Source organism: Camelus dromedarius, unplaced genomic scaffold (genome assembly GCF_036321535.1).
Source record: "Camelus dromedarius isolate mCamDro1 unplaced genomic scaffold, mCamDro1.pat HAP1_SCAFFOLD_45, whole genome shotgun sequence".
Classification (NCBI taxonomy): domain Eukaryota; kingdom Metazoa; phylum Chordata; class Mammalia; order Artiodactyla; family Camelidae; genus Camelus; species Camelus dromedarius.
Genome location: NW_026989855.1, coordinates 802,603 through 826,481, shown reverse-complemented (window position 1 = coordinate 826,481; position 23,879 = coordinate 802,603). Strand labels below are relative to the sequence as shown.

The 23,879-nt window shown below is 54.8% G+C and overlaps 1 protein-coding gene across 1 annotated transcript; it reads right to left on the bottom strand.

Moving 5' to 3' along the window:
- Nucleotides 1-3,601: 3,601 nt before the first annotated feature.
- LOC135320979 (mitogen-activated protein kinase kinase kinase kinase 1-like) lies at nucleotides 3,602-23,628 on the bottom strand. Its single transcript, XM_064484201.1, is given in 36 exon segments — nucleotides 3,602-3,689; nucleotides 3,767-3,810; nucleotides 4,753-4,912; nucleotides 5,683-5,745; nucleotides 6,152-6,283; nucleotides 6,821-6,893; nucleotides 6,987-7,029; nucleotides 8,442-8,488; nucleotides 8,786-8,970; nucleotides 9,493-9,607; nucleotides 9,795-9,853; nucleotides 9,950-10,058; nucleotides 10,864-10,924; nucleotides 11,022-11,098; nucleotides 11,984-12,068; nucleotides 12,449-12,531; nucleotides 12,626-12,688; nucleotides 12,691-12,787; nucleotides 13,228-13,270; nucleotides 14,827-14,871; nucleotides 14,949-14,992; nucleotides 15,066-15,124; nucleotides 15,629-15,707; nucleotides 15,935-16,051; nucleotides 16,555-16,636; nucleotides 16,865-16,927; nucleotides 17,334-17,465; nucleotides 18,003-18,075; nucleotides 18,169-18,211; nucleotides 18,376-18,423; nucleotides 18,515-18,570; nucleotides 20,948-21,006; nucleotides 21,102-21,210; nucleotides 22,018-22,077; nucleotides 23,139-23,202; nucleotides 23,605-23,628. Coding segments are annotated over 36 exon segments (2,784 nt in total).
- Nucleotides 23,629-23,879: the final 251 nt, after the last annotated feature.

Below are 23,879 nucleotides of genomic sequence, written 5' to 3'. Positions count from 1 at the left end.
TCCCAGCCCTGACCCTCAATTCTCTACTTGCCTCCAACGCTGACATTTCCAGTCCCTGTTTTCCCAAATCTGAACTCAAACCCTGACCTGTTCCCTGGAGCCGGTCTCATTCTCCCCAGCCTCTGACCTCCCCCGTTCTGCTTATTCTTCCATCTCTGAACCCACAAATCCTGACCCTCTGTCTCCTCAATTCTGACCTCAACACTAAACATGCCTCCCGTAATAGCCCTCTAAATTCTATCCCCCCTTCTCACCAGTCTGCTCCCTAAATGCTACTCCTATCTCAACACTGATCCTCAAATTCAGATGCCCTGACGTATAGCTTTTTCTGTCCAGTGTGACAGAAAGTAAATTCTATTACTGTTTCCTTAACATTTACCCTTCACTGACCTTGTCTCCACATCTTTGATCCCCAAATACTTTCCCTTTTGGCTACATTCCCATCCCTAATTCTCCTGACCCCAATATGCTGATCTTAGCCTCTCTACCACTAACCTCCAACTGAGGTAAATGGGGTCCATCTGTCCCTAGGCTTGTACCCCAAACGCTGGCCTTTCTGCCTTATCTGACACTCCTGGCCTCCAAACTCTAATTTTTCTGGTTTTCACTCTCAAACTCATCTTCACTCTACCCATCTTTGATCCTTAAAACCCAACTGTCACCCCTAGCTCTGCCCCCGCCAGTGCTCCTCAACTCCCCCTCCCATTAAAACCCTCCCCTTGTCCCTGCATCTGCACCTCCATTAAGGACCCTCCCCATCCCCATCATATTCTCTCAGAATCTCCTGAATGCTCACCTTTGGTGGAGTGGTGTGTCAAGGCCGCCGTGCTGTGGATCCAGAGAGGGCAGCCATTGAAGAACTTTAGGAGAAGGGCACATCCCTGGGTGGGCCATAGTGGCAGGGCAGCAGCCCATCCAGCAGAAGAGAGGAGGGGATAGGAAGGTGCCCTGGTTAAGACTCTGGAGTGCCAAGGTTAAAATCCTGCCTCTGCCTCCTGAAAGTTTATGACCTTCGAAATCTACTTACCCCGCTGTGCCTCAGTTTCCCCCATTTTTAAATGGGGGACAATATCTATGTCTGTGCTATCTATCTCCATCTGTGAAGGTATACACCATGTAAAGACATGAGGTCAGGGTCTGGCACAGAGGAGTTGCTCAACAAATGTCACCTGTCATCATTATTAGTCTTCAGCCCTGCAACCCCAACCAGGCATCCCCAGCCACGATCAGCGGTGTGAGTCCTCAGCACAGCTGGCCTCACTTTTCTCTTTATCTTTTAATTCATTGGGGGCTACATTGGGGGCTGGTCATGTTCCCGAGTGCTGGTTTCCACAGTGAAGTTTCTGAGATGGGGTGGGGAAATTCAGCCCCCAAATCACCCTCCCGACCTGCCCTAACCCCACCTCTGTCCACCTCTTACCCCAGCCTGCCTTGTTACCTGAGTGAGCGGTTAGGTGGGGGCTTCGGGTGGCTGCGGGAGGCTGGGGTGTGCGGGGGGGGGGTGGCCCACTGGCACAGCGGACCAGTACCCCTGGGCTCAGCTGCCCCTCATCCGCAGTCCCCCAAGGACCCTCGTCAGATGGAGAACGAAACTTGGGCTTTGGAAACAGAGAGGGAGAGTGGGGAAATACATGAGATGATCTCCGAGAGAGGGCACCCTGCTGTCTGCCCCTGCCAGAACTGATGCTGCATCCTGGGTCTGATCCTCCCCACAATATCCGACCACCACTCCAGCCTTCCCATCTAACCGACCCCCGCACATCATCATCAACATACTCTGGCAACTAAAGGGTGAATCCTGGGTACAGCAGGAGTTTCCAAGGAAAAGCTACTCATGAGAGTTCATCAGGCTAAATATTTTGAGTCCCACACCTAGGTTCAGGGATGCCACTTCCAGATCCCAGTGGGATCATCATGATGGTCGTCCAGGACTTCAAGAGACCTAGTGTCCTAGACTCCAGCCCTGGAGAGCTCGGTATCCCAGCATCTGTGGACCCTTGCCTCCTGGCCCCAGTCCCCCAGCTGTGGCCCAGGACCTAACTTTGGGGGGTAGAGGAGGATGTATGTCTTCTGCGAGGGTGGGGCTGTAACACACAGATGGGTTAAGTGGGGGAAGAGGGTTTTGGGAGCAAGAACTGGGGTGGGTTAGGGCTGGAAGTCTGAGCTCACTAGGGCCAGGATTTGACTCTGTCTGGGCTGGAGCTGAGGGTGAAAGGACTAATAACCATGACGATCATAGTAACAGCAACACTTGGATATCAGTGTTGACAGTGCATTAGGTCTCTGCATCATCACAGCCACCTAGTAACACAGGTCCTATGAGCTCCTGGGGGTCGGGTTCTCACTTGGTGCCGGGCATGCCGCATGGGAGCCTATTACAGATGAGATGTGTGGAATGGATCTCCCCCAGGCCTGGGTCTGAGGGAGATGGGGGCCTGGGTTGACTCCTGGGGTTGAGGTTGAGTTCTGGGCCTGAGGGTCTGGAGGGGGCAGAATTCCCAGGGGCTGAGGTTCAGTGTGAGTTTGGGTGAGAAGATGAAGAAAGATGAGGGCCAGTGGTTGAGGTTTATGGCTGCAGTTGAGGTCTGGGTGTTGGAGCAACATCTAGGAGGAGCTGGGGACTGGGATGTGGCAGGGGCTCCAGGGTTGAGTTGCGGTGAGGTTAGGGGTGAAGGGTTGGTGGGGAGGAACGTGGTGGCTGGTCTCTACCAAGAGAGATGTTGGGATTTCTTCCCTGCTGGTGATTGTTTCCGCACGCAGTATGAGGACCAGCTTAGCTGAGACACCCACAGCTGGCCCTTCACTCCCACTTCAAATGCCTTATGCTTAGAGCAAGCCCCTTAGTCCCCAAATCCCTCCTCCCAAGGCCGCTGGGGGAGAGGTGACCATGTGCTGTAGAAATAATGTCTGTGCTGCATCCCTGATGTTGTACTGGATCGTTGAATTTGGAGGCGGGGTCAGTAGGCATCCAGGAATTCGGCCCTCCTCCCCTCACCACAGAAAACCAAGATGACAGCAGAAGCTAAAATCACGTTTATTGGGAGACACAGGCATGTCATGACCACTATATTGTGTCCACTGGGGAGGGGAGGGGGTGCAGAGACTGATTCCTAACACCCACTCCGAAACCCAGTGACTCATTCCTGGATATAGAGGTTGCTGGGGGCAGTAGATCATCTGCTGGGCGTGTCTCCACTACCACAGGCCTGGGGAAGGAAGAGAAAAATCTGTTTACTCATTCATTTGTTAATTCATTCATTCCTTCATTCATACATATATTCACAAAGAGTCTACAGAGCGTGTGCCAGCACAATGCTGGGCTTCAGCAGTGCGAGAGCAGGCAGGGCTCCTGCTGTCGAGGAGGTCAGTCTGGAGCAGCAGCCCAACATGAATCAGTGAATGACGTGAGTGCTGGGTACTAGGATGTGGCAGGGGCTCCAGGGTTGAGTTGGGGTGAGGTTAGCGGTGAAAGGTTGGTGGGGAGGAGAGTGGGGGCTGGTGTGGGAGGGTCAGGGTTAGGGTGAAGGTAGGTGTGGGTACTGAGTGTCCAGCCAGGGGTCACGGCTGAGTGGTGGAAGGAAAGCAGGGGCTGAGGTTGGGGTCATGGATGGTGGGGCTTGGTGGGGTCTGTGGCGCTCTCTAACATGTCCACGTTGTCGTAGTCATCTTCGGACTCTGACAGGTTCCTCCTGAGGAGGGACAGGCATGAGCCTCGGGCGGTCCCCACACCTATCCCAGCCCCCCTCCCACGCTGAGGGTCCCTGACCTAGGACTGCTGCTCTTGAAGCCTCCAGGGGGTTGTAAGCGAGCCTGTGGGATAGGAAAGGGTCAGCAGTGGCCCAGGGGTAGGGGAGGGCGGCGGGGCAGTGGGGAGGCATCTCACCTTGTCAGCTGTGGGTCTGGACTACATGCCTCTGAGCATCATGAACTCTATGTGCCGCCATGGGGTTTGGGGTGGGGTGGTATGCAGGTGACACACAGTGAGCTGGGGACATGGATTCGGGAATAGAAAGAATAGAACTGGGGTGTGGGTGTGGTCTGCAGCCAGGATCTTAGGACTGGAGCTGTCCCTTCAGGGGAGGGATCTTGGTTTACAGGGGTCTCATTTTGGGGTCAAGATTTGTGATCAGGGCGATGGGGGCTCAACATGGTTTTAGAGTGTTTGTTTTTAGATTCCACTTGGGTATCTGGGATCAGAACAAGGTTTCTGAGGTCTCTGGGAGTCCTGGTGGTTATAGGAAATTTTATGGGTTCCGTGTGCAGAGCGGAGAGGTAGGGGTCTCTAGAATCATTTTGTAGATGAGGTTCTCTGGGGCCTCTTGTGGGATCAGATGGTAATGGGGGGCCTCTGAGGGTCTGTTTAGAAGTGAGGAGGATCTCTGGGGTCTCTGGCAATCTGATGAGGGGATTACAAGGGTCTCCAAAGCTTAAGGATTCTCTACTGACGACAGCAGTTCGCAACTGGGATCCCCACAGAGCTGGATCGATGGGTGGATCAGATCCGCCGAGGGATGGCGGGGGGTAGCTGGGCAGAGCGGCAGCCGCGTCAGGCCCACCGGCCTCCAGCAGCCCAGTCTGGAGCCCTCGGCTCTCCCGTAACCTCTGTGCCCCCAGCTCTGTGCCAAGCCCCCCATGCTCCCTGGCTTTTCTCCTTCTAAGAGAGGCAACAAGGGGACACCCCAGGCAGGGGAGCAGCCTGAGCAAAGGTGGGGACCGTCCAGTGCTTTTGTCATCCAAGCAAGGCCCACTCACCTCAGGCTCCTCATCTTCAATCTCGCCAACAGCTGCCCCCTTCCCTGGGTTTCTCAGTTTGTCAAGAAGCTCTAGGATCAGGCCTCTGTTTAGCCCGGGCTGGGACAACAGTCGGTGCTGGGGGTGGGAGGAGGAGGCGGTCAGCAGACAGAGGGCTGGGCTGCAGGGAGAGGGCTGGCACAGGGGCTTGAGAACCCATCTAAGGGAATCTGGCGGTGAAGGTGCCAATAGAGGAAGAAGGCGGGGAAGTCTGGGCAGCTGCCACCTGGGGGATTCTGAGGTGTCTGAAGGGATCAGACGAATTTAGAGAAGTTGGAGAATTCCAGAGGTGTCTCGGGTGTCCCCTGGAATTCCAGAGAACCCCCAGGAATGGGTCCTGAAGCCGTTGGCAACTTGTGAGGTTTTAGAACTCAGCATATCTTGGGGGAAGGGTCTGGGGTACAATTTGGAGGGTCTTGGAAGGCGGAGCCCTGGGGAATTCAGAGGGAGCAGGGACTTTGAAAGGGCCATAGGCGTTCTGTGGAATAAAATCATCAGTGTTCTAGGGAGCCGAGGGAGGCCCTGGGGGGGTTCTCACAGGGGGTGAGTCTGGGAAGGCTGCTCAGGGAGGGGAGGTTTACACTGAGCATCTTGGTGGCGCCAGGTCAATTCTTGGCGCTCTTGGTGAGGGTGACTTTGACGAAGATGTGGAAGGCAGCCGACCTTGGGAAGAAAAAGGCAAGTACTGGGGGAGGGTACAGTTCAAGTATCAGAGCGCATGCTTAGCATGCAGGAAGCCCTAGGTTCAACCCCCTCCTCTAAAAGTAAATAAATATATAAATAACCCCCCCAAAAGGCAAGTTCTTGGCTGAGGGGACCAGAGACCCTCCCATCAGACCATCAGCCCTGACTCTGCCCTCTCTCCCCCGCCTTCCAATGACTCTCTCCTACCATTTGCCTTTTTCCTTTAGCCGAGGAGGCTGATAGCCACTCTTGGTCATGAGGAAGAGAATTCTAGAAAGCAAGGACAGAACATGGGATTCAGACTTCTCAGTGGAGGTCAGATCTCACGATGTGAGGGACCCCCGATGGCACTGAGGTCAGCAGAGAGCAGTGAGGGTCAGGAGGAGAATGAGGGGTAGGTTTTACGATGCACAGGACGCCACTTCCAGGGGATGCTGCTCATCATGTTACAGAGTTGCAGAGGGTTCGGGGGAGCCTCAAGGCAGGACTCCCTGCACTGGGGGCTCCTGGTGTGGACTGGAGAAAATGCTTTCTGGGTTGAGGTTCTCGGGTTGGGCTCGAAGGGAGAGGGATCCCCTGTAGGGGGGTCTTGATGTGGGGAAGCAGGCGGGGGTGGTGTTCAGGGTCAGAGTCGAGTGGGATCTCTGGGACCAGGGGACCTGCCACATCTGCCTACCTGAGAGGGTGAACGTGAAAGAGTGGTGGCTGTAGCTCGGCTAATTCCATGGCTGTGATGCCCAGAGACCAGATGTCACACAGCTCGTTGTATCCCCCCTTCAGGGCCACGGCCGCCACTTCCGGAGCCATCCTAGGGGCAGAGACCCTCAGAGAGCCAGGGGTGACATGATGAAGGGGAGGGGAGACTCCTAGGTAGGGGGTGGGGGGACAGGAGAGAGACAGGGAGCGAGCCGGAGAATGGGACACAGAGAGAGTTGGATGCAGACACAAAGAGGCAGAGAGACAGAAATAAATACGGAGAGAGGTAAAGACAGAGAGTCAGAGATAGACTAGAAAACATAGACAGAGAGAGGCAAAGAGACAGGGAGAGCCACAGACTGAAACAGACAGAAAAGACAGCCACGGATAGGTATGGAGAGACAGAGATCAGGATCAAAATCAACACAAACACTGAGAAAAACACGTGGAGGGGAGACATGCACAGAAAGACCTAGGGAAAAGGAAAACTCAAGGGAGAGCCACAGAGTACACAGAACGCTCAACAGAGAAAGGCAGAGGAAGGGCAAAAAGGCAGGATGGAGATTGCCAGAGATCCATGGTGGGGAAAGCCGCTGCCCACCACCACCAACCCCGCACCACCCCTGGCTGCCAGCCAGGCACCCCTCACCTGTAGGGTGTCCGAATGAAAGAGAGGCGTCGAGCCAGTGTGGCCCCGATCTGGGCCGATATACCAAAGTCAGCTGGAGGCAGAAGGAGAGACATACTGACCTACGGTCCCTGTCCCCTCTGGCTCCCAGCCAGTCCCCCTCCCCACCCCCACCAGCCACACTCACCCAGTCTGACCTCCCCAGGGTCGTTGATGGGGATGTTGGCTCCCTGGGGAAGAGTTGGGGGATCAGAGGCTGTCACAGACACCCCTCCCTCCTGCCAGCCCAACTCTGCCTCTGCTCCCTGGTCACACACCGTCTGAGCCCTCCAAATACCACTGCCATCTCCCAGAGGCCCCACCCACCAAGGCTACTTTTCTGCCCCTAGATCACCTTGATGTCCCGGTGTATCTTCTTCTGTGAGTGTAGATAGGCCAGTCACTGGGGAGGAGGATGGAGAGGGGGGCTGTGAGTGTTCTGCGGGTCTGAGCAGAGACCTGCCCCCACACAAACCCACCAAGCATCGCCTCCCCCCTCCCTAACCCACCAAACATCGCCTCACCTGGAGCACTTCCCAGCAGATATAGCTGATCTGGATCTCTGACTGGGGGCTTGTGACTGCAAAGGTCACACCGGCAGGGTGTCAGATGGGGACCAGGAAACCTGGCCCCAGGAGCCCCTGACTGCCACCCACACTACGTACCACATGGGGAGGGAGTAACAGGAGGTGACAAGGAATGGTCAGGAAAAGAGAGGCAGCAATGCAGGGAACCAGAGGCCAGAAGGAGATAGATTTATTCAACAGACTACACATTTACTGTGTGCCAGGCGCCGTGGTAGGCAATGCGGACACAGCTGTGGACACAGTGACAGAGATCCCCACCCTCGTGGAGAGAATATTCCAGTGGGGGATACGGACAGTAGACAAGAGATATAGGTGAAAGAAACAGTATGTGAGATGCGAATAAATAGAAAAAAACAAAAGGAAGAAAATACAACAGGAAATACGTGTGGGAAGGGGTATGACGTTTCATACTGGGTGAACAGCTAAGCAACTCTGAGAAGGTGACGGGGTTGAGGATGGGAGCATTCCCACTCAACGTGAACAAGATGAGCAAGTGCAAAGGCCCGGAGGTAGGAAAGTGCCTGGTGGGCCTGGAAAGTGGCAAAGTGGGTGGAGTGGAGAGAAGGTGGGTCAGCCTGGGGTGGTTGTGGGCATCAGACTCGAGTGCTGTGATGCGAAATTTGGGCTTATTGTTGGAGGGAAATGGAAGGCTTGGAGGGCTCTGAGCAGGAGGTGATGTGACTTTGTTAAAATGAGGAAAGTCAGAGGGAGACAGAGTCAGGGACAGAAAATAAGACACAGATCCAAACTGAGGCAGACAAAGAGTGAGCTGGGCAGAGACCAAGAAGTGGCAAAACAGACACATTGAGAAAGAGAGATTCAGAGGGGACAATATAGACACAGACAGAGAGGGCACAGAGCAGGTCTGACAGCTGGTGATGTGAGTCACTTCCCCTCTGTGGGCCTCAGATTCCCCGCCTAGGACTTCCTAATGAATTCCTTCCTTTCCTGAGCTTTGTGGAGACTGGGAGATGGTCAGAGACAGAGGTGCACATCAGAAATCCAGAAGTGACCATCACCTTGTCTTCCTCGACCTGAGTCACTTGTACTGGTCCCTTGGGCTCTGGTGGAGAGGCGGAAGTGCAAGGTCCAATTCCACCTCATTCCCCTATACTCTGCTAGGCATCCTCTGTATCCCCAGGCAAGCAGGCTAAACCCCACCCATCACAGAGTTCCTCACACCCTCCTTCTCCACCTCCCCGTCATCCATCTCACCAGTTATATATACCCAACGTTCTCCAGTCCCCTCTTAGTTCAGCCCGCTTCCCAGTTACGCTTCAGGCTAAGCACCGCCCAGCTACCCAGACCCAACGCCGCTAACCTGATAAGCCGCACCCCTCCCAGGACCTGTCCCACTCACCTGCGCTCATCTCGCCCCGCCAGCAGGAGAGCGCGCCGAAGCGCACGGCGTGGAAGAACACCGACTTCGCCGGCTGCCCGGGGCTCACGCCGATGCACACGGCGGGCAGCTCGGAGCCTGGCCCGGTCAGCAGTGAGAACACCGGCAGAGGCGTGGGTAGCGGGAAGAGCACCTGCTGCGGGCCGCTCGGGAAGGGGCGGACTCAGAGGAGGTTTGGGGCGGGGCCTGTGAGGGGCGGGGCCTTGGAAGAGAGTCGGCCTGGGGCTCCCGAAGGATTTCCGGAGCCCTCAGTCTTGGGAGGTGCCACCTAGAAACTTGAGGGGCTGAGGCTTCAGAGGGCTTAGAAGTTGAGGGGTGTGGTCTCAGAGTGGGCGTGGCTTCCACTAGGGGGCGTGCCGCCTTGGTGACAGCAAGGCCGGGCCCCCCAGGGGGCGTGGCCTCCGAGGCACCAAAGTCTTAGAGGCTCCAAGAACCTGAATAGGGTCTCCTAAGAGACCTGGCGGGGCACAGGGCCTGAAGAAGAATTAGGCCCGGGGCGAAGGGCGGGGCTTAGAGAACCGGAGGGCCTCAGAAGGAGGAGCCTCCAGGAGAGCAGGCTCTTGGGGAGATTGGGAAGAGACCTCGGGTGGAAGCCCGACTTCAAAGAGCTCTCAGCAGAAGAGTGGAAGGCCCCCGCCACAGAACCTGACAAAGTCCCCAGTGCTTACAGGCCCCCTATCCGGACCAGCAGGAACTTGTTCACGGGCTGCTACCACTGAAGCAGGACCACGGATGTCTCCAATGCCCCACACAGGAACGGGCCCCCGGAGCTAGCGCCCTCCGCTGTGGAGGTGGGGAAGGATGGGTTAGGGTCAATCCTGTCTCCCCTGCCCCGCGCCCCCAAAGGCCACACATCTTTCCCCGGGCTCTGGACACCCTGCCTTAATTCTGCAACCCTCTTCAGTGGCTAAAGTCCAAGTCATGCCCCTGGCCCCGCTCCCCTCTGAATATCCACGAGATTCTCGCTCACCCACACAGCACGCCTGGCAGCCTTTGGTATCCTGGATCTTAGTGGAGACCATGTTCTTCCTGCAGAACAAGGTAGGCGTGAGTCGGGGTGGGGGTGGGGGTTGGGGGCAGGAATCAGATATTAGAGGGTTCTGTGGTTCCACTGGGGTCTCGTACCTTGCTAGGAGCCGGTGGGGACTGATGTGAGCACTGGGGCTTCCTGCTCTGGCCTCTTTCCGTTCCAGCAAGCCCAGGATGCTATGAGAATATAGGAGGGGGGTCTTTCCTGCAGGGTGTGTGTATTTAGGGGAAGCAGTAATTTATAGGGCAATGCACACTCCCAGCTTTCCCCATCCCTTCCCTGGGCCACATTCCTTTGAAATGCCCAACGCTTTAAATCTCAAGCACCTGTATTTCTTCGCTTCTCACTTAACATATTTTAAATGCCCACGGGAGGCCAGGCAGTGTGCTTGGCTCTGGTGAACAATGGTGCCTAAAATAAGTATGTTCCTAACCCTAGTGGTGCCTGTAGTCACATGAGAAACTATGGACACTTAACCAGTCAGCTGAAGTTACACATATTACAAAAGTTTAAGAAGAAACATACCTAGAGATTCTGTAAAAGTTTCTCATCCCACATGTGATATTAATGAGCTCACAAATCCTATCTGGCTTGGTGTTTCCTCACAAATGAGAAATTCTTTACACAAAGCGTTTCTAAAACAATGACACAAAATTTTAACGTACAGCTCACTCACTCTAGTTAATAAAATGTGGGATAAGGTCTGTCATATGACCATCAAAGAAATGTAAAGACTAACTCACTGTAGGAATGACCTCAAAACTGACTTGAGACGTGGCAGTATTGTGAGCCCCATTGTACAGATGGGGAAACAGAGGCTTGGGAAGCCAAAGTCTCTTGCCCCAAGTCCTACATTGAAAACGTGGCTGGGATTTGAATTGTGGGCTCTGTGGTAGGGGATCCTAAGTGTTTTTTTCAGCTGTGCCCAGCTAGCTCCCACACCCTGACCATTGACTCCTTAAGTTCTGACCCCCCACCCCAACCCATCCCTACCAATCCACAGCCAGACCTGAGAGAGACATGAGGACATTGTTGATGGAGAACACCAAGGTAGTCGGGCTAGAAGAGAGCTGCAGACGATGGAGGAGACAGCTCCTGTAAGACACCAGCACCTCCCAGTTCCAGCCTCCCACCCTTGGCTCACCCGCGGTGCCGCCTGGCCCTCACCATCTCCAGCGTGGCCTCCAGATCATTTCGGTTCAGAATGAAAATGCCTTCCTCAGCTCCCAGGAGTAAGTGCTGGTCTTGGGGAACAGCTATGAAGATGCTGGGACCTGCCTCATCATCGAGGACCTCCCAGGCCCCCTCATCTGACCCCAAACACGGGTACTCTGTTCCCAGCCCTGACCCTCAATTCTCTACTTGCCTCCAACACTGACATTTCCAGTCCCTGTTTTCCCAAATCTGAACTCAAACCCTGACCTGTTCCCTGGAGCCGGTCTCATTCTCCCCAGCCTCTGACCTCCCCCGTTCTGCTGGTTCTTCCATCTCTGACCCACAAATCCTGACCCTCTGTCTCCTCAATTCTGACCTCAACACTAAACATGCCTCCCGTAATAGCCCTCTAAATTCTATCCCCCCTTCTCACCAGTTTGCTCCCTAAATGCTACTCCTATCTCAACACTGATCCTCAAATTCAGATGCCCTGACGTATAGCTTTTTCTGTCCAGTGTGACAGAAAGTAAATTCTAATACTGTTTCCTTAACGTTTACCCTTCACTGACCTTGTCTCCACATCTTTGATCCCCAAATACTTTCCCTTTCGGCTACATTCTAATCCCTAAAACTCCTGACCCCATAATGCTGATCTTCGCCTCTCTGCCACTAACCTCCAACTGAGGTAAATGGGGTCCATCTGTCCCTAGGCTTGTACTCCAAACGCTGGCCTTTCTGCCTTATCTGACACTCCTGGCCTCCAAACTCTAATTTTTCTGGTTTTCACTCTCAAACTCATCTTCACTCTACCCATCTTTGATCCTTAAACCCCAACTGTCACCCCTGGCTCTGCCCCCAACACAGCTCGTCCACTCCAACCCCATTAAGACCCTCCCCTTGTCTCTGCATCTGTACCTCCATTAAGGACCCTCCCCATCCCCATCACATACTCTGAGACTCTCCTGAATGCTCACATTTGTTGGAGGGGTGTGTCGAAGCCGCCGTGCTGTGGATCCGGAGAGGGCAGCCATTGAACAACTTTAGGAGAAGGGCACAACCCTGGGGGGGCCATAGGGGCAGAGCAGCAGCCCATCCAGCAGAAGAGAGGAGGGGACAGGAAGGTGCCCTGGTTAAGACTCTGGAGAGCCAAGGTTCATATCCTGCCTCTGCCTCCTCAAAGGTTTATGACCTTCGAAATCTACTTACCCCGCTGTGCCTCAGTTTCCCCATTTTGAAATGGGAGACAATGTCTAACTCTGTGCTATCTAACTCCATCTGTGAAGGCATATATCATGTAAAGACATGAGGTCAGTGTCTGGCACAGAGGAGTTGCTCAACAAATGTCACCTGTCATCATTATTAGTCTTCAGCCCCGCAACCCCAACCAGGCATCCCCAGCCCCGATCAGAGGTGTGAGTCCTCAGCACAGCTGGCCTCACCTTTCTCTTCATCTTTTCCTTCATGGGGGGCAACAGCGGGGGCTGGTCAGGCTCCCGGAGGGCTGGGTTCCAGAGTGAAGGTTCTGAGATGGGGTGGGGAAAGTCAGCCCCCAAAGCACACCCTGCTCTGCGCAACCCCCACATCTGCCCACCTCCTACCCCCGCCTGCCCTGTTACCTGCATGAGCGGTTAGGTGGGGGCTTCGGGTGACTGCGGGAGGCTTAAGTTGGGGTGTGTGGCGGGAGGCCCACTGGCACAGTGGACCAGTACTCCTGGGCTCAGCTGCCCCTCATCCGCAGTCTCCCCAGGACCCTCGACAGATGGAGAACGGAACTTGGGCTTTGGAAACAGAGAGGGAGTGTGGGAAAATACATGAGATGATCTCTGAGAGAGGGCACCCTGCAGTATGCCCCTGCCAGAACTGATGCTTCATCCTGGGTCTGACCCTCCCCACAATATCCGACCACCACTCCAGCCTTCCCATCTAACCGCCCCCCCAACAACATCAACATATTCTGGCAAATAAAGGGTGAAACCTGGGTACAGCAGGAGTTTCCAAGGAAAAACTACTGATGAGTGTATATCAGGCTAATTATTTTGAGTCCCACACCTAGGTTCAGGGATCCCACTTCCAGATCCCTGTGGGATCATCATGATGGTCCTCCAGGACTTCAAGTGACCTAGTGTCCTAGACTCCAGCCCTGGAGAGCTCGGTATCCCAGCATCTGTGGACCCTTGCCTCCTGGACCTAGCCCCCCAGCTGTGGCCCAGGACCTAACTATGGGGGGTAGAGGAGGAGGTATGTCTTCTGCGAGGGTGGGGCTGAAACACACAGATGGGTTAAGTGGGGAAAGAGGGTTTTGGGAGCAAGAACTGGGTTGGGGTAGGGCTGGAAGTCTGAGCTCATGATGGCCAGGATTTGACTGTGTCTGGGCTGGAGCTGAGGGTGAAAGGACTAATAACCATGACAATCATAGTAACAGCAACACTTGGATATCAGTGTTTATATTGCATTAGGTCTCTGCATCATCACAACCACCTAGTAACACAGGTCCTATGAGCTCCTGGTGGTCGGGTTCTCCCTTGGTGCCGGTCATGACGCATGGGAGCCTACTACAGACGAGATGTGTGGAATGGATCTCCCGCAGGCCTGTGGCTGAGAGAGATGGGGACCTGGGTTGATTCCTGGGGTTGAGGTTGAGTTCTGGGACTGAGGGTCTGGAGGGGGCAGAATTCCCAGGGGCTGAGATTCAGTCTGAGTTTGGGTGAGAAGATAAAGAAAGATGAGGTCAGGGGTTGGGGGTTATGGCTGCAGTTGAGGTCTGGGTGTTGGAGCAACATCTAGGAGGAGCTGGGGACTTGGATGTGGCAGGGGGTCCAAGGTTGAGTTGGGGTGAGGTTAGGGGTCAAGGGTTGGTGGGGAGGAGAGTGGGGGCTGGTCTGTACCAAGAGAGATGTTGGGATTTCTTCCCTGCTGGTGATTGTTTCCACAAGCTGTATGAGGACCAGCTTAGCTGAGACACCCACAGGTGGCCCTTCACTCCCACTTCAAGTGCCTTATTCTTACAGCAAGCCACTTAGTCCCCAAATCCCTCCTCCCAAGTCTGCTTGGGGAGAGGTGACCATGTGCTGTAGAAATAAAGTCTGTGCTACTTCCCTGATGTTGTACTGGATCATTGAAATTTGGGGGGCGTCAGTAGGCATCCAGGAATTCGGCACTCCTCCCCTTCCCCCAGAAATCCAAGATGACAGCAGAGGGTAAAATCACGTTTATTGGGAGACACAGGCATATCATGACCACAATATTGTGTCCACTGTGGAGGGGAGGGTGTACAGAGACTGATTCCTAACACACACCCTCAACCCCAGGGACTCATTCCTGGATATAGAGGTTGCTGGGGGCAGTAGGATCATCTGCTGGGCGTGTCTCCACTACCACAGGCCTGGGGAAGGAAGAGAAAAATCAGTTTACCCATTCATTTGTTCATTCATTCATTCATTCATTCATACATTCACAAAGAAGTCTACAGAGTGTGTGCCAGCACAATGCTAGGCTTCAACAGTGCGAGAGCAGGCAGGGCTCCTGCTGTCGAGGAGCTCAGTCTGGAGAAGCAGCCAGACATGAATCAGTGAATGACGTGAGTGCTGGGTACTAGGATGTGGCAGGGGCTCCAGGGTTGAGTTGGGGTGAGGTTAGGGGTGAAGGGTTGGTGGGGAGGAGAGTGGGGGCTGGTCTGGGAGGGTCAGGGTTAGGGTGAAGGTAGGTGTGGGTACTGAGTGTCCAGCCAGGGGTCACGGCTGAGTGGTGGAAGGAAAGCAGGGGCTGAGGTTGGGGTCATGGATGGTGGGGCTTGGTGGGGTCTGTGGCACTCTCTCACATGTCCACGTTGTCGTAGTCATCTTCGGACTCTGACAGGTTCCTCCTGAGGAGGGACAGGCATGAGCCTCGGGCGGTCCCCACACATATCCCAGCCCCCCTCCCACGCTGAGGGTCCCTGACCTAGGACTGCTGCTCTTGAAGCCTCCAGGGGGTTGTAAGCGAGCCTGTGGGATAGGAAAGGGTCAGCAGTGGCCCAGGGGTAGGGGAGGGCGGCGGGGCAGTGGGGAGGCATCTCACCTTGTCAGCTGTGGGTCTGGACTACATGCCTCTGAGCATCATGAACTCTATGTGCCGCCATGGGGTTTGGGGTGGGGTGGTATGCAGGTGACACACAGTGAGCTGGGGACATGGATTCGGGAATAGAAAGAATAGAACTGGGGTGTGGGTGTGGTCTGCAGCCAGGATCTTAGGACTGGAGCTGTCCCTTCAGGGGAGGGATCTTGGTTTACAGGGGTCTCATTTTGGGGTCAAGATTTGTGATCAGGGCGATGGGGGCTCAACATGGTTATAGAGTGTTTGTTTTTAGATTCCACTTGGGTATCTGGGATCAGAATAAGGTTTCTGAGGTCTCTGGGAGTCCTGGTGGTTATAGGAAATTTTATGGGTTCCGTGTGCAGAGTGGAGAGGTAGGGGTCTCTAGAATCATTTTGTAGATGAGGTTCTCTGGGGCCTCTTGTGGGATCAGATGGTAATGGGGGGCCTCTGAGGGTCTGTTTAGAAGTGAGGAGGATCTCTGGGGTCTCTGGCAATCTGATGAGGGGATTACAAGGGTCTCCAAAGCTTAAGGATTCTCTACTGACGACAGCAGTTCGCAACTGGGATCCCCACAGAGCTGGATCGATGGGTGGATCAGATCCGCCGAGGGATGGCGGGGGGTAGCTGGGCAGAGCGGCAGCCGCGTCAGGCCCACCGGCCTCCAGCAGCCCAGTCTGGAGCCCTCGGCTCTCCCGTAACCTCTGTGCCCCCAGCTCTGTGCCAAGCCCCCCATGCTCCCTGGCTTTTCTCCTTCTAAGAGAGGCAACAAGGGGACACCCCAGGCAGGGGAGCAGCCTGAGCAAAGGTGGGGACCGTCCAGTGCTTTTGTCATCCAAGCAAGGCCCACTCACCTCAGGCTCCTCATCTTCAATCTCGCCAACAGCTGCCCCCTTCCCTGGGTTCCTCAGTTTGTCAAGAAGCTCTAGGATCAGGCCTCTGTTTAGCCCAGGCTGGGACAACAGTCGGTGCTGGGGGTGGGAGGAGGAGGCGGTCAGCAGACAGAGGGCTGGGCTGCAGGGAGAGGGCTGGCACAGGGGCTTGAGAACCCATCTAAGGGAATCTGGCGGTGAAGGTGCCAATAGAGGAAGAAGGCGGGGAAGTCTGGGCAGCTGCCACCTGGGGGATTCTGAGGTGTCTGAAGGGATCAGACGAATTTAGAGAAGTTGGAGAATTCCAGAGGTGTCTCGGGTGTCCCCTGGAATTCCAGAGAACCCCCAGGAATGGGTCCTGAAGCCGTTGGCAACTTGTGAGGTTTTAGAACTCAGCATATCTTGGGGGAAAGTTCTGGGGTACAATTTGGAGGGTCTTGGAAGGCGGAGCCCTGGGGATTTCAGAGGGAGCAGGGACTTTGAAAGGGCCATAGGCGTTCTGTGGAATAAAATCATCAGTGTTCTAGGGAGCCGAGGGAGGCCCTGGGGGGGTTCTCACAGGGGGTGAGTTTGGGAAGGCTGCTCAGGGAGGGGAGGTTTACACTGAGCATCTTGGTGGCGCCAGGTCATTTCTTGGCGCTCTTGGTGAGGGTGACTTTGAAGAAGATGTGGAAGGCAGCCGACCTTGGGAAGAAAAAGGCAAGTACTGGGGGAGGGTACAGTTCAAGTGTTAGAGCGCATGCTTAGCATGCAGGAAGCCCTAGGTTCAACCCCCTCCTCTAAAAGTAAATAAATAAATAAATAACCCCCCCAAAAGGCAAGTTCTGGGCTGAGGGGACCAGAGACCCTCCCATCAGACCATCAGCCCTGACTCTGCCCTCTCTCCCCCGCCTTCCCATGACTCTCTCCTACCATTTGCCTTTTTCCTTTAGCCGAGGAGGCTGATAGCCACTCTTGGTCATGAGGAAGAGAATTCTAGAAAGCAAGGACAGAACATGGGATTCAGACTTCTCTGTGGAGGTCAGATCTCACGATGTGAGGGACCCCCGATGGCACTGTGGTCAGGAGAGAGCAGTGAGGGTTAGGAGGAGAATGAGGGGTATGTTTTACGATGCATAGGACGCCACTTCCAGGGGATGCTGCTCATCATGTTACAGAGTTGCAGAGGGTTCGGGGGAGCCTCAAGGCAGGACTCCCTGCACTGGGGGCTCCTGGTGTGGACTGGAGAAAATGCTTTCTGGGTTGAGGTTCTCGGGTTGGGCTCGAAGGGAGAGGGATCCCCTGTAGGGGGGTCTTGATGTGGGGAAGCAGGCGGGGGTGGTGTTCAGGGTCAGAGTCGAGTGGGATCTCTGGGACCAGGGGACCTGCCACATCTGCCTACCTGAGAGGGTGAACGTGAAAGAGTGGTGGCTGTAGCTCGGCTAATTCCATGTCTGTGATGCCCAGAGACCAGATTTCACACAGCTAGTTGTATCCCCCCTTCAGGGCCACGGCCGCCACTTCCGGAGCCATCCTAGGGGCAGAGACCCTCAGAGAGCCAGGGGTGACATGATGAAGGGGAGGGGAGACTCCTAGGTAGGGGGTGGGGGGACAGGAGAGAGACAGGGAGCGAGCCGGAGAATGGGACACAGAGAGAGTTGGATGCAGACACAAAGAGGCAGAGAGACAGAAGTAAACACGGAGAGAGGTAAAGACAGAGAGTCAGAGATAGACTAGAAAACATAGACAGAGAGAGGCAAAGAGACAGGGAGAGCCACAGACTGAAACAGACAGAAAAGACAGCCACGGATAGGTATGGAGAGACAGAGATCAGGATCAAAATCAACACAAACACTGAGAAAAACACGTGGAGGGGAGACATGCACAGAAAGACCTAGGGAAATGGAAAACTCAAGGGAGAGCCACAGAGTACACAGAACGCTCAACAGAGAAAGGCAGAGGAAGGGCAAAAAGGCAGGATGGAGATTGCCAGAGATCCATGGTGGGGGAAGCCGCTGCCCATCACCACCAACCCCGCACCACCCCTGGCTGCCAGCCAGGCACCCCTCACCAGTAGGGTGTCCCAATGAAAGAGAGGCGTCGAGCCAGTTTGGCCCCGATCTGGGCCGATATACCAAAGTCAGCTGGAGGCAGATGGAGAGACATACTGACCTAGGGTCCCTGTCCCCTCTGGCTCCCAGCCAGTCCCCCTCCCCACCCCCACCAGCCACACTCACCCAGTCTGACCTCCCCAGGGTCGTTGATGGGGATGTTGGTTCCCTGGGGAAGAGTTGGGGGATCAGAGGCTGTCACAGACACCCCTCCCTCCTGCCAGCCCAACTCTGCCTCTGCTCCCTGGTCACACACTGCCTGAGCCCTCCAAATACCACTACCATCTCCCAGAGGCCCCACCCACCAAGGCTACTTTTCTGCCCCTAGATCACCTTGATGTCCCGGTGTATCTTCTTCTGTGAGTGTAGATAGGCCAGTCCCTGGGGAGGAGGATGGAGAGTGGGGCTGTGAGTGTTCTGGGGGTGTGAGCAGAGCCCTGCCCCCACCCAGACCCACCAAGCATCCCCTCACATGGAGCACTTCCCGGCAGACATAGCTGATCTGGAGCTCTGACAGGCGGCCTGTGACTGCAAAGGTCACCCCGGCATGGTGTCAGATGGGGACCAGGAAACCTGGCCCCAGGAGCCCCTGGCTGCCACCCACACCACGTACCACATGGGGAGGGGGTAACATGAGGGGACAAGGAATGGTCAGCAAAAGAGAGAGGCAGCGATACAGGGAACCAGAGGCCAGAGGGAGATAGATTCATTCAACCGACTACACATTTACTGTGTGCCAGGTGCCGAGGTAGGCAATGGGGACACAGCTGTGGACATAGAGACAGAGATCCCCACCCTCGTGGAGAGAATATTCCAGTGGGGGATACGGACAGTAGACAAGAGAAAAGGAGAAAGAAACAGTATGTGAGATGCGAATAAATAGAAAAAACAAAAGCAAGAAAAGACAACAGGAAATACGTGTAGGAAGGGGTATGACGTTTCATACTGGGTGATCAGCGAAGGCAACTCTGAGAAGGTGACGGGGTTGAGGATGGGAGCATTCCCACTCAACGTGAACAAGATGAGCAAGTGCAAAGGCCCGGAGGTAGGAAAGTGCCTGGTGGGCCTGAAAAGTGGCAAAGTGGGCGGAGTGGAGAGAAGGTGGGTCAGCCTGGGGTGGTTGTGGGCATCAGACTCGAGTGCTGTGATGCGAAATTTGGGCTCATTGTTGGAGGGAAATGGAAGGCTTGGAGGGCTCTGAGCAGGAGGTGATGTGACTTTGTTAAAATGAGGAAAGTCAGAGGGAGACAGAGACAGGGACAGAAAATCAGAAACAGATCCAAACTGAGGCAGACATGGAGCGAGCTGGGCAGAGACCAAGAAGTGGCAAAACAGACACATTGAGAAAGAGAGATTCAGAGGGGACAATATAGACACAGACAGAGAGGGCACAGAGCAGGTCTGACAGCTGGTGATGTGAGTCACTTCCCCTCTGTGGGCCTCAGATTCCCCGCCTAGGACTTCCTAATGAATTCCTTCCTTTCCTGAGCTTTGTGGAGACTGGGAGATGGTCAGAGACAGAGGTGCACATCAGAAATCCAGAAGTGACTGTCACCTTGTCTACCTCGACCTGAGTCACTTGTACTGGTCCCTTGGGCTCTGGTGGAGAGGCGGAAGTGCAAGGTCCAATTCCACCTCATTCCCCTATACTCTGCTAGGCATCCTCTGTATCCCCAGGCAAGCAGGCTAAACCCCACCCATCACAGAGTTCCTCACACCCTCCTTCTCCACCTCCCCGTCATCCATCTCACCAGTTATATATACCCAACGTTCTCCAGTCCCCTCTTAGTTCAGCCCGCTTCCCAGTTACGCTTCAGGCTAAGCACCGCCCAGCTACCCAGACCCAACGCCGCTAACCTGATAAGCCGCACCCCTCCCAGGACCTGTCCCACTCACCTGCGCTCATCTCGCCCCGCCAGCAGGAGAGCGCGCCGAAGCGCACGGCGTGGAAGAACACCGACTTCGCCGGCTGCCCGGGGCTCACGCCGATGCACACGGCGGGCAGCTCGGAGCCTGGCCCGGTCAGCAGTGAGAACACCGGCAGAGGCGTGGGTAGCGGGAAGAGCACCTGCTGCGGGCCGCTCGGGAAGGGGCGGACTCAGAGGAGGTTTGGGGCGGGGCCTGTGAGGGGCGGGGCCTTGGAAGAGAGTCGGCCTGGGGCTCCCGAAGGATTTCCGGAGCCCTCAGTCTTGGGAGGTGCCACCTAGAAACTTGAGGGGCTGAGGCTTCAGAGGGCTTAGAAGTTGAGGGGTGTGGTCTCAGAGTGGGCGTGGCTTCCACTAGGGGGCGTGCCGCCTTGGTGACAGAAATGCCGGGCCCCCCAGGGGGCGTGGCCTCCGAGGCACCAAAGCCTTAGAGGCTCCAAGAACCTGAATAGGGTCTCCTAAGAGACCTGGCGGGGCACAGGGCCTGAAGAAGAATTAGGCCCGGGGCGAAGGGCGGGGCTTAAAGAACCGGAGGGCCTCAGAAGGAGGAGCCTCCAGGAGAGCAGGCTCTTGGGGAGATTGGGAAGAGACCTCGGGTGGAAGCCCGACTTCAAAGAGCTCTCAGCAGAAGAGTGGAAGGCCCCCGCCACAGAACCTGACAAAGTCCCCAGTGCTTACAGGCCCCCTATCCGGACCAGCAGGAACTTGTTCACGGGCTGCTACCACTGAAGCAGGACCACGGATGTCTCCAATGCCCCACACAGGAACGGGCCCCGGGAGCTAGCGCCCTCCGCTGTGGAGGTGGGGAAGGATGGGTTAGGGTCAATCCTGTCTCCCCTGCCCCGCGCCCCCAAAGGCCACACATCTTTCCCCGGGCTCTGGACACCCTGCCTTAATTCTGCAACCCTCTTCAGTGGCTACAGTCCAAGTCATGCCCCTGGCCCCGCTCCCCTCTGAATATCCACGAGATTCTCGCTCACCAACACAGCACACCTGGCAGCCTTTGGTATCCTGGATCTTAGTGGAGACCATGTTCTTCCTGCAGAAGAAGGTAGGCATCAGTGTGTGGTGGGTGGGTGATAGGGGCAGGAATCAGATATTAGAGGGGTCTGTGGAACCACTGGGGTCTCGTACCTTACTAGTAGCCGGTGGGGACTGATGTGAGCAATGGGGATTCCTGCTCTGGCCTCTTTCCGTTCCAGCAGGCCCAGGATGCTATGAGAATACAGGTGGAGGGTCTTTCCTGCAGGGTGTGGGTAGGTAGGGGAAGCAGGAAGTTATAGGGAACTGCACACTCCCAGCTTTTCCCAAACATTCCCTGGGCCCCATCCCTTTCAAACGCCCAAGCCTTTAAATCTCAAGCACCTGTATTTCTTTGCTTCTCACTTATCATATTTTAAATGCCCACGAGATGCCAGGCAGTGTGCTTGGCTCTGGTGAACAATGGTGAGTAAAATAAGTACGTTCCTAAACCTAGTGGCGCCTGTAGTCACATGAGAAACTATGGACACTTAACCAGTCTTGTGAAGTTACACATATTACAAAAGTTTAAGAAGAAACATACCTAGAGATTTTGTAAAAGTTTCTCATCCCGGATGTGATATTAATGAGCTCAAAAATCCTATTTGGCTTGGTGTTTCCTCACAAATGAGAAATTCTTTTACACAAAGCTTTTGTAAAACAATGACACAAAATTTTAACCTACAGCTCGCTCAATCTAGTTTAGTGAAGTGTGGGATAAGGACTGTCATATGACCATCAAAGAAATGTAAAGACAAACTCATTGTAGGAATGACCTCAAAACTGACTTGAGAGGTGGCAGTATTGTGAGCCCCATTTTACAGATGGGGAAACAGAGGCTTGGGAAGCCAAAGTCTCTTGCCCCAAGTCCTACATTGAAAACGTGGCTGGGATTTGAATTGTGGGCTCTGTGGAAGGGGATCCTAAGTGTTTTTTCAGCTGTGCCCAGATAGGTCCCACACCCTGACCATTGACTCCTTAAGATCTGACCCCCCCACTCCAACCCATACCAACCAACCCACAGCCAGACCTGAGAGAGACATGAGGACATTGTTGATGGAGTACACCCAGGTAGTCCGGCTAGAAAGAACTGCAGAGCAAGGAGGAGACAGCTCCTGTAAGACCCCAGAAAATCCCAATTCCAGCCTCCGACCCTTGGCTCACCCGCGGAGCTGCCTGGCCCTCACCATCTCCAGCGTGGCCCCCTGATCATTTCGGTTCAGAATGAAAATGCCTTCCTCAGCTCCCAGGAGTAAGTGCTGGTCTTGAGGAACAGATATGAAGATGCTGGGACCTGCCTCATCATCGAGGACCTCCCAGGCCCCCTCATCTGACCCCAAACACGGGTACTCTGTTCCCAGCCCTGACCCTCAATTCTCTACTTGCCTCCAACACTGACATTTCCAGTCCCTGTTTTCCCAAATCTGAACTCAAACCCTGACCTTTCCCCTGGAGCCGGTCTCATTTTCCCCAGCCTCTGACCTCCCCCGTTTTGCTTATTCTTCCATCTCTGAACCCACAAATCCTGACCCTCTGTCTCCTCAATTCTGACCTCAACACTAAACATGCCTCCCGTAATAGCCCTCTAAATTCTATCCCCCCTTCTCACCAGTCTGCTCCCTAAATTATACTCCTATCTCAACACTGATCCTCAAATTCAGATGCCCTGACGTATAGCTTTTTCTGTCCAGTGTGACAGAAAGTAAATTCTATTACTGTTTCCTTAACATTTACCTTTCACTGACCTTGTCTCCACATCTTTTATCCCCAAATACTTTCCCTTTTGGCTACATTCCCATCCCTAAGTCTCCTGACCCCAATATGCTGATCTTAGCCTCTCTACCACTAACCTCCAACTGAGGTAAATGGGGTCCATCTGTCCCTAGGCTTGTACCCCAAACGCTGGCCTTTCTGCCTTATCTGACACTCCTGGCCTCCAAACTCTAATTTTTCTGGTTTTCACTCTCAAACTCATCTTCACTCTACCCATCTTTGATCCTTAAAACCCAACTGTCACCCCCAGCTCTGCCCCCGCCAGTGCTCCTCAACTCCCCCTCCCATTAAAACCCTCCCCTTGTCCCTGCATCTGCACCTCCATTAAGGACCCTCCCCATCCCCATCATATTCTCTCAGAATCTCCTGAATGCTCACCTTTGGTGGAGTGGTGTGTCAAGGCCGCCGTGCTGTGGATCCAGAGAGGGCAGCCATTGAAGAACTTTAGGAGAAGGGCACATCCCTGGGTGGGCCATAGGGGCAGGGCAGCTGCCCATCCAGCAGAAGAGAGGAGGGGACAGGAAGGTGCCCTGGTTAAGACTCTGGACTGCCAAGGTTCATATCCTGCCTCTGCCTCCTCAAAGGTTTATGACCTTCGAAATCTACTTACCCCGCTGTGCCTCAGTTTCCCCCATTTTTAAATGGGGGACAATATCTATTTCTGTGCTATCTATCTCCATCTGTGAAGGTATACACCATGTAAAGACATGAGGTCAGGGTCTGGCACAGAGGAGTTGCTCAACAAATGTCACCTGTCATCATTATTAGTCTTCAGCCCTGCAACCCCGACCAGGCATCCCCAGCCACGATCAGCGGTGTGAGTCCTCAGCACAGCTGGCCTCACCTTTCTCTTCATCTTTTCCTTCATGGGGGGCAACATTGGGGGCTGGTCATGTTCCCGAGGGCTGGGTTCCACATTTGAAATTTCTGAGATGGGGTGGGGAAAATCAGCCCCCAAATCACCCCCCCGACCTGCCCTACCCCCACCTATGCCCACCAAGTTCCCCAGCCTGCCTTGTTACCTGCATGAGCGGTTAGGTGGGGGCTTCGGGTGGCTGCGGGAGGCTGGGGTGTGCGGGAGGGTTGGCCCACTGGCACAGCGGACCAGTACCCCTGGGC